This window comes from Chrysochloris asiatica, unplaced genomic scaffold (assembly GCF_000296735.1).
Source record: "Chrysochloris asiatica unplaced genomic scaffold, ChrAsi1.0 scaffold00272, whole genome shotgun sequence".
Classification (NCBI taxonomy): domain Eukaryota; kingdom Metazoa; phylum Chordata; class Mammalia; order Afrosoricida; family Chrysochloridae; genus Chrysochloris; species Chrysochloris asiatica.
The window spans coordinates 87693-98168 of NW_006408790.1; the positions used below are offsets into that span (position 1 = coordinate 87693).

The window sequence follows — 10476 nt, forward strand, 5'->3', positions numbered from 1 at the left end:
TAAAGACTAAATAAGTTTTTTTCTTTTAAATTTTGGGCAGCACCAGAGTGATATTCATTAATAAGTAAAGTCGCGTAAACTACATGGTTGTAAATTATTTGGGGGCGTCGGCTGCCTTTTCTGCGTGCGTGCGGTGAGCGTTGTGCGTGCGTCTTTTCCTTGTTGAGTCCACGCCCCTTCTTCCTTGTTTCAGGGTGGACACAGTCCCATCATGGCTCATTCAAAGTCGAGGACGAACGATGGGAAGATTACTTATCCTCCCGGTGTCAAGGAAATCTCCGACAAAATTTCCAAAGAGGAGATGGTGAGACGGCTGAAGGTAAGTCGACTGGGGTCATAGTTCTGGGCAGCGTTTGAGGTGAGGAGTGTATCCTGCTACTCCAAACCAAAGCTCTTGGTTGCCAGCAACAGAATGCAAACTTCTGATTGATAAAAGCAAAAAGCAAATGCTGGGGCAACTGACAAAACCTACAGCCAATGAGAACTGTCAGGGGCAGGGCCAGGAAGAGAAGGGGGCGGGGCTTCCTGTCTGGAGGCGTATCGGAGAGCCCCCTGGAAAGGTAGAGACTAACTGTTCTAGATCCTCTAAGCCCCCTCGCTGGCCCTGTGAACCACTGCCTCCTTTCTCCTCTTTCCATCTGAATCTGACGAAAGCAAACCTCAAAATCAAACGTACTGCCGTGGCTCCGATTCCAACTCAGCGGGATCGTGTCAGAGAGAGTAGGGCCTCCAAGACTAAATGTGTAAGAGAGCAGGCAGCCTCAGCTTTCTCCCGTGGGTTTGGACCACTGACCTGGAGGCTGACAACCCAAATGCTTAGCACCCACACAGTGCCACCAGATTTCCTTGAATCTGAGAAAGGAAGCCCAGGCTTGTACTGATTTTGAGAGCTTCTCGGTTGGCCTCTGACGTTACAGCACAGCATGGAGGCTGCCCGGGCTCTCTGCCTGTTAGAATGGGCCACCTTTCCCTGACTGGCCAGATTGCTGCAGGAGAACAGCAGCCAGGGAGAATGCTAAGCCGCTTACCAGTTAGCTTGGAGGAGACTTCTCTATGCTTGAGTATTTTTTCAGCCTTGTAGGTTTGTTTCTACCTGGACATTTATGTGGCTTTATGTATTATTGTTACTTACCTGGAATTCAAGACGGACCACATAGTTAGTCTTGGAAAGACTAGGAGTCTTAAAAGTTCTGTTTTATAGCCATTGCGCTACGTGGTATATTTCTGTGAGAAGAAAAAGATCCCAATACGCTGGTACACATTGCACATAAGTACTGTCCTCTTCGTCGCTGCATAACACAGCAGTGTCAAATCTTAGGTGTGTGTCTGCTGAGGAAAGGTTTCTCTAAGCAGATCTACTTCGCCAGTCAGTGTATCTACTCGGGAACAGGCGTGCACTTCATTAAAAAGTTCTATTGCAGACCCCGCTTAGATGACATTTTCCATTTTCTGTATATTTGCAATTTTCTTGACGTTTTGAGTTTTTAGGAAAGTGAATAAATACACTTTCATTTCCTCAGATTTGCTTATATTTCAAAAGTGACCTCCCTATTATTAGCTAAGAAACTAATCGTGAAACAGCCAGAGCCTGCAGTTACAAACAGATGAGTGGTCCCTGCCCTTTTGGATGAAGGAACCCCGAGGTCTAGTGCTGAAGTGCCCAGCACCTAACCAAGAAGTCAGTGCTTCAAACCCACCAACCACTCTGTGGGAGAAGGATGAGACTGCCGGCTTCCGTAAGGATGACAGCCTTGGAAACCTACGGGACAGTTGTGCTTGTCCTAGAGGGTGCCTGGGAGCCGGGATTGACAGGCAGCAGTGGTTAGGTTTGGTGGTCCTCTGCAGATGTTAACTCCCCATTGTCTTTGCTTTTAGAGGACTTACATTTGTGTTACTGATGAGTCTTACAATACTGTGCTTCCCAAATCAGCGGGTCAGAGAAACAGAAGACCCCAACGCGATGGGCACAGTGACCTCAGACATAGAACAGGCTGTGAGGATGGTACAGGACTGGGGAGTGTTTTGTTCCATTGTACGTAGGGTCACTGGGAGTTGAAATGGACTTGATGGCCCCTAACACCAGCCAGCGTGTTCTTGGTTGCCAGTAACAGAAGCAATTTGGCTTTAAGCACGAAGGAGTAGAGAGCCAACGACCAACAGAAAACCCTAAGGCGGTGGACCGACACAGGGGCTGCCGCAGTGGGCTCAGGCAGACCATCTGTTGTGGGGAGGGTTTTGTTCTGTAGTACATAACCACACACTATCTGAGCTGTGGACAGTAGTGTCCACAACTCAGTGTCATTATGTGGCCCGTGAGCAAATGTTATTAGTCTTGGAATTGTTTAGATTTTGGTGTATACTTTACAGACACTTATACCTGGTTGTTGTTAAGTGCCATAAAGTCGGTTCTGACTCATAGTGACCCCTGTATAGGGTTTCCAAGGAGCAGCTGGTGAGTTTGAACCGCCAGTCTTGCGGGCCATCGCATTATCCCACAGCACCAGTCATTTATTAATTGTTTCCTAACACTGCCCACTACTTTTAGCATCCTTTCTAGAGAGGTATCTTCTATGGGAAGATACAAGTACATACAAGTAGATGCGTCGTAAGCTGTGTAAATTATAAGTTTGTTAACATACAAGGTGGCATCATTTATGGAATTTCCAGTTTCCCCATAATATTTTACTCAGAATATATTTCATCCCTCATTTTGTTTTAAAGAGATTCTAGAAAAAGGATCCTTTCCTGTGGCTGAATCTGCTAGTTGCTTGTTGCTTTTCATAACGGACCTAGGCCATGAAAACATGCAGCTTAGCGGGGACCAGGTCAACTTAGGAGACTAGTCCAATGCTAGTGCCAGGTAGGAAGGCTGGCCCACTGCTGCCTCTGCACCTGGCTCAGTGGAGCACAGGGACTTGCTGGGCTGCTCCGAGGCTTCACAAAGCTCAGTGGAAGTCCTTGTCTCACGTTTGAAGGAACAAGGCTTAGACCTTGGTCCTGAGTGGCCTGCCCTACTTGTTGCTGAGTATTTGCAGCACCACCTAGTGGGTGTCTGGAGGTCACCCTCTCTTTCCTGTCAAATTAGGCAAGTTTGTCCCTCTTATTTCAAGTAGGAAGTGCCACCCGTCTGACAGGAAGGCTGTGAGCAGAGAGAGCCTGGTTCTCAGTTTCTCAACGGCACCATTTCTTACCATGCTTATTTCCAGCCCACTTCTTTGTATGTAGACGTTTTTGAGCTAGGCATTTCCCATATGTGCCATGGAGCCTTGCCAACCCACTGGACACATCCTATTCCCTTTCACTGCACCTCAAGAAATCCTCTGCCGGATGCTAGGGTCCTCATGCCATGGTAGAATGGTGATGTTTAGAACGGTGCTGGCTCTTGAATGTATAAAACCATATGTCTGAGTAGTTATAGCTCAGATAGAGAAAATAAAAATGTTGTCTTAGATTTGTCTTCAGGGTGTGGCACTGTAGGCTAAGCACTAAACTGTAAACCACAAGGTTGATGGTTCAAACCCACTAGCCGCTCTTTGGAAACCCTTTACTGGGTTACTTTGCGTTAGCACTTAACAACAACAACGAGAGGTTTGGACATTTTGAAAAATGGACACTTTTCAAGAAGTAAGTACTAATTTTAGTCCAATTGTGTAAATGAGACCAGAAATAGCAAGAAATACTAGAATTCCCCCAGTAATGACGGCTGCATAAGGCTAACTTTAAAATAACAACCTAGTTAGCAGCAACAGTACGGAAAAGAAAAAGGTTTTGCTTACTTCTTACATGGAAAGTTGTTGCCCCTGTAGTTTTAGAAGGACTTGCTTCTCCCAAATGGACACTTTCAACGGGGAGAAGAAGGTCTGTTTATTGGACATTACTAGGAGAATGGCCTTTATTCCAAATGACTGCTGTTATGTAGAGGATTTTGGTGTCTGATGGAATTTTGCTTTTTTTAAATCTCTAGATGGTTGTGAAAACTTTCATGGACATGGACCAGGACTCTGAAGAAGAAAAGGAGCTTTATCTAAACCTTGCCTTACATCTGGCTTCAGACTTTTTTCTCAAACATCCTGACAAAGATGTCCGCTTACTCGTAGCCTGCTGCCTCGCTGATATTTTCAGGATCTATGCTCCTGAAGCGCCTTACACATCCCCCGATAAACTAAAGGTGAGTACCGAGATGGAGTGCTGCCTTCACCCCCTCTCTAAGTCCGCTGGTTGCTCAAGTGTTTGTTGTCATCAGCTGAAGCTGCCTTTTCTTAGTCAGTGTCTGCTTCGGAGAACATTTGTTTACACAGTGGTGTCTGACGCTAAGCATGAGGGTTTGTTGGTGGTTGTTACATGCCGTCGAGGCTGTCCTGAGGATCTGTTGGTGGGTTTCAACCACCGACCTTGCGGTTAGCAGTCCTGTGCTTATCCTACAGCACCACCCAGGACTCCAAGAAATAGATTAGGATGGGGTAGTCTGTCCTTGTACGATGGTCACCGATAGCTCTGTCTCCTCTAGTGCTATGTGGAAGATGATCCGGTTTCCCTTCTGAACCCTAGCATTGAGTACCACACTCACTGTGTAGAAGAGACTAGTCCTGTGTGAGACTCTGCTTGTAGTACATGAATCTCACTTCACTTAATGGAAGCTCTGATGTGGGTTGCCTTGAAGAAAATACACCAGACAGACATTTCATGGAAAGACAGAAAGGACATGCAGTGCTTGGTGTAGTGGCGGTTGTAAGCAAAGCCACCTAAACACAAGACTGGGATAGTCGGGGGCCACCATGATTTATCCATTTGGTAAATGTGGGACTCCCTAGTGTGACGCTGTAGGACCAGCACTGGAATGCAAAACCACAAGGTTGGCGGTTCAAACCCATCAGCCACTGCTTTGGAAACAACTTGACGGCACTTAACCACAAGGATTAGGTAGAGGAGCTCCACAGTGGTTTTTGAAGGGTGCGCTACAATTTCTAAGCTGTGTCATTATTGCCTTTTTACTTGACAATTTCATTTTGGAATCTTCAGTTTCTTTCATTGCTACCCTTGCTATCAGGAGCTTTGGTGGCGCTCTGTGTCAGGTGTGGGGCTGTGAAGCACAAGGCCGGCAGTTCTCTGGCCACTCAGCAGGAGACAGTTGAGGCTGTCTGCTCCCATAACGATTGACAGACATGGAAACCCCACACAGGATTGCTGGGAGTCAGCATTAACTTGATGGCTGTGGGTGTGATTGGTTTAGCCGTGCTATATAATGACTACAGGAAGGCCTTCAAAAGTTTGTGGGAATTCTTAGTATCTTTTAATTCTGTTTTCCACAAACTCTTTGAAACCCATTCATGTATCTTGTTCAGAAAACCTGACCAGATCTCTGTCATTGTAGCAGTTTTCATTCTACTGGAGTCCTGGTGTGGCGCTATAGGATAAGCACTCAAGTGCAAAGTCAGTTTGAACTGAAAGGTTGACTGTTCGAACCCACCAGTTGCTCCTTGGAAACCCTTCAGGGTTGCTATGAGTCGGAACCGACTTAATGGTACTTAACAACAGAGCCAGCCCTGGACTGCTAACCACAAGGTCGGCAGTTCAAACCCAGCAGCAGGAGAAAGTTGCAGCTTTCTGCTTCCCTAAAGACTGACAGCCTGGGATGTCCCATACAGGGTCCCTGTGAGTTGGAGCGGCTCGGCGGCATGTAACAGCAACAGCACTTGGTAGCATAGACTCTAGGTGACTTCATTTTCAGGCCTGTTTGTTTAATTTGCTCTAAGATGAAGTTTGTCATTCTCTGCTTTGAGAGCAAGGTAAATGATTTTCTGGTTTCCTGTGAAGGCCGTGTAATAAGATATTTATGGTGATTCAGGTGAAGGTCTACTTTAAAAAAACTGACAGCCAAATAGAATCTTATAAATACATCTGTGATATCGCTCTGCATGTGTGTGCTGAATGAGCTCTGGGAGGTTAGGGTATGTTCTTAGTCTGGAGACTCTAAACAGCACTGTGTCTTCTCTCTTTAAGGACATATTTATGTTTATAACAAGGCAGTTGAAGGGACTAGAGGATACAAAGAGTCCACAATTCAATAGGTATTTTTATTTACTCGAGGTAAGTAATATATCATATCTTGAAGTCACAGTATTTAAAAGCGGACTTTTGTGCTTGGCTGTTTTGACTAATTAAAGTGTTGCTATCTTTCACCTTTTTTACCTCATTTATAGAACATTGCTTGGGTCAAGTCGTATAACATATGCTTCGAGTTAGAAGACAGCAATGAAATTTTTACCCAGCTTTACAGAACGTTATTTTCAGTTATAAAGTAAGTTTATTTACTAGCATTTAAAAAAATGTAAGGAATTTCTAACTTAGAAGTGAATTCACATAAAGTGTGTTTGTTGTAAGGAACCCTGGTGGCACAGTGGTTAAGCACTTGGCTGGGAACTGAGAGGTGGGCCTTTAAACCCACCAGTGCTAGTCGGGAGGTAGACCAGGCAGTCTCTTAACCTGAGCTGACAGCCTTCGAGGTCCTCTGAGTCAGGACTGATGGCAGTGTGCTTTTTGCTCTGTTTTCTGGTATTTTTCATGGTGGATGAAAGGCTAAGAGTTCTAATTGAAAAATTCACTTAAAATTATTCTCATACATGTTTTAAAAAGAATGGAATTTATAGTTTTGTGTTGTAATGACTTAATTGGTCGAAAGACTGACAAAAGCAATTTTGACAGCCAATATGAAATATTTTTTTGTAGTGTTATTTTTTAATCTCTCTTAATTAGATATTTTGATTCCCTAAGTCTTGTGAATACTTGAACTTTTTTGGTATTTACAAACACTTGCCTCAGTGAATAGTGGCATAGCCATTTGGCTTTGTCATTTAAGAAGAGCTTGAAGCTACATTTGATTGGGTCACTTTCGATTGTGTTGAAGACTAGACTTATGTTTAAAATTCGGGTGAAGTAACAAGGAAATGCAGCTGAAAGTGTATTTTGAACCTGTTGTATGGTTTGGGAGAGAAGTTTCCAGTAAGTTACAGCAAATGCTGTAGGGATTTAATTTTGATAAATATCACACTGGTGGCTAAGTCCTCGCAGATTGTGGTCACATTTCTGGTAACACAACTCACTTTGCATTTCAGCAATGGCCACAACCAGAAGGTCCACATGCACATGGTGGACCTCATGAGCTCCATCATCTGTGAGGGGGACACGGTGTCGCAGGAGCTCCTGGACACGGTGCTGGTCAACCTCGTGCCTGCCCACAAGGTGAGTCTTCCTGGTTTGGATCAAGAGTTCGCCTACGGCTTCCAAAGTTCTTCCCACTGCTCCAGCCCGACCCTGGCGCTTCAGAAACAGCCCACCCAGGGGTCACGGAATCCAGCCAAGAGTGGACGTGACCATCGAGTGCCTGAGGAAAGAGCCACGGGGTCCCAGACTCAGCCAGCACGTATGGCAGGGAGCCGATAATAGCTACGTGGCTGCGATTACCTAACTTTATGTGTTGAGTTTTATGAGGATTTTAAAAAATTAAATAATGCCACCGGCCAACTGAGATCAGTAAGGAAAGCAATAAAGACAGAAAGAAAATAGTAATAAACAGACAGAGAGCCCTGGGGAGCTAACACCGAACCTGTTGGGGTTAGAGGTTGTGGGTGAAATTTACCGGCCGAACTGTGCAGGCCTGAGTGGGCGACAGAGGGTGGAGGCTGTTGGTGGAAAATGCAATGAAACGGTGCTAGGGATGCCCACCATCGCCAGAACTAAGGACGCCAAGTCATGGCTCCCACTAGCAGATCTGGTGGCACCTCTTCCCACAGTTGTGCCGCAGACCAGGAGTCAGCTTCTGGTGTCATGAAGACCTTTCTAGATAAGTCCAGCCTCCACTTCTGTCCTCACGTGGCTCCTGTCACCAGACACCTCTCCCTGTGTTGCCATCATGTGACTCGTCTCTACTGTCACGTGGCTCCTCCTCTTGTCTCTGTTATGTGGCTCTCACCCTGTATCTGTCATGTAGCTCCTCTTCCCTGTGTCTCTATCACTTGCCCCCACCTCACGTGTCTTCTTCCCGTGTCTTTGCCACATGGCTCCTCCCCCAGTGTCTCTCGGCTCTTTCCCATGTCTCAGCCACATGGCTCCTCTCCCCTTTGTCTCTGCCACGTGGTTCTTTCCTCCTGTGTGTCATGTGGCTCCTCCCCGTGTGTCTCTGTCATACGTGGCTCCTTCCTGTGTCTGCCATGTGGCTCCTCTCCCCTGTGTCTTCTCTGCCATGTGGCCCCCCATGTGGCTCCTCCTTTCTCACATGGCCTCTCCCCTTGTGTCTCTGTCACTTGGCGCCCCCCCTTTACATGATTCATCTCCCTCTGTGTGTCCCCATCCTTTAAAAGGCTACTGTTCATATTGTATTAGGACCCACACTAGTACTAGCCCGGCACGACTGCAGGGTAATTGAGAACTTGAGAGACCAGATCTCAGAATCAGGTCACAGTCACATGTCCCAGGCCTTCAGACCTCATCCTGTCTTTCTGGGAGACCCGACTCAGCACAGAGCAGAGGGGAGGCTGTGTGCAGATCGTTCATAATGCTGCATTTGTTGTAGTGCAGTAGGTATAGTTTAAGAAACAAACAGTTGTTAGATTTGTATCTTGAATCCTGTATGCCCCAGGGAATACGGTTTGTAAGTAGAACTTTTGTTCCTGGAGGTATCTGTCACGTGGTTCCTCCCCCTGTGTCTCTGTATATTACAGAGTTAGACAATTCAGAATTGGGAGACGCTGTCACCGGAAAGTAAACCTCTTGTTTTATAAAATGGGGAAAGGAGCCCCAGAGTAAATGGTCTGTAGACACACGATTTGAGTCCTGGTGTGGTGCTGTAGGGTAAGCACTGAACTGCTAATAGCCTCAAGGTCACCAGTTCAAACCTATCAGCCGCTCCTCGGAGACTACAGGCTGCTGTGAGTCGGAATGACTCGGTGGCACTCCACCACCCCGTCAGATCCAGACTGGAACCCGGGTGCGAATGCAAGTCTTGGTCAGTGTGGGCCCTTGTTGCACCCTCGGTCTGCATCTTCACGCTCCGACTGTTCATGGCACCCACTCAGACCCTGTGCTCGGTGTGGGACCATCAGGACCACCAAGATGTATGTGGAGTGCACTGGGGGAGGAAGGAATGACACACAAGGGCCCTGTGGTCACACCCGGAGGGCAGGACAATGAATTTCTCCTCGTTAGAGGGACAGGCACAGGCAAGTAGGATCCTTGTCCTAAAGGTGGAGTGGAAAGTCTTTCCCCATGCAGACAAGTGACGTGGTGGGAAGGAACAGAAGGAAGATGTTCAGTCTGGGTGAGAAAATGACTGATGCCAAGACCCAGTCAGCTCTCGGACAAGAGACCAGCTAACAGTGCGTCCAGTGTCCACGGCTCTCTGGCCTGCTGCTCGTCAGGACTTCCTTCCCTGTTTGTGAGCTCATCTCTTGTGGGATTAGAGAGCGATGCCACTCCTGTTCTTACTTGTTGATACCTGGACCCGTGAATCCTAGTATGGGAGGAAAAGTACCTGGCATGGATTGGATTGAACGTGTAAACCCTAACCTCCATTTGTTGTTGTTAGGTGCCATCGAGTCGGTACAGACCCATAGTGACCTTATTTATGCACAGCAGAACGAAACACTGCCTGATCCTGGGCCAACCGCACTACTGTGCCACGCTTGAGTCCATTGATGCTGCCACTTGGCCAATCCATCTCATTGGGGGTCTTCCTCTTTTTCTGTGACCTTTCCACCTTACCAAACATGATATCCTTCTCCAGCGACTGGTCTCTCCTGACAAAATGTCCAAAGTATGAGAGATAAAGTTTGGCCATTCTGGCCTCCAAGAAGCATTCTGACTGCACGTCTTCCATAACAAATCTATTGGTTCTTTTGGCAGCCCATTGCACTTTTAATAATCTCCTCCAACACCATAACTGAAAAGCATCAATTCTTTTACAGTCTTCCTTATTCGCTGTCCAGCTTTTGCATGCATATGAGGTTATTGAAAATACCATGGCTTGGGTCAGGCGCACCTTAGTCCTCAATCTGGCTTCTTTGCTTTTCAATGCTTTAAAAAGGTCTTGTGCAGCAGATTTACCTAATGCAATATGTCGTTTGATTTCTTGACTGCTGCATCTGTGTGTGATGATAGTTAATCCAAGAAGAATGAAGTCCTTATAAACTTCAATCTTTTGTTTATTGGTTCATTGTTGAGGATTTGTGTTTGTGTTGAGGATTGTTGAGGATTACATTGAGATGTAATCCATATAGAAGGCTATGCTCTTTGATCTTCATTCATAAATGTTTTAAGTCCTCTTCACTTTCAACAAGCAAGGTTGTGTCATCTGCATATCACAGGTGATATGTTAATGAATCTCTCTCCAATCCTGATGCCACATTTTTCTTCATATAATCTAGCTTCTCGCAGTATTTGCTCAGCATACAGGTTGAATAAGTGTGGTGAAAGAGTACAACC

The 10476-nt window shown here is 46.2% G+C and overlaps 1 protein-coding gene across 2 annotated transcripts in view; it reads left to right on the top strand.

Moving 5' to 3' along the window:
- Nucleotides 1–211: 211 nt before the first annotated feature.
- The window catches only part of PDS5B (PDS5, regulator of cohesion maintenance, homolog B (S. cerevisiae)), a 114118-nt gene continuing 103853 nt past the window's right edge, over nt 212–10476 (top strand). For both annotated transcript variants that reach the window (XM_006874363.1, XM_006874362.1), the window contains exons 1-5: nt 212–319; nt 3965–4168; nt 6001–6087; nt 6201–6298; nt 7113–7239. In XM_006874363.1, the coding sequence (XP_006874425.1) occupies nt 212–319; nt 3965–4168; nt 6001–6087; nt 6201–6298; nt 7113–7239 (624 nt within the window). The remainder of the gene's footprint in view (nt 320–3964; nt 4169–6000; nt 6088–6200; nt 6299–7112; nt 7240–10476) is intronic.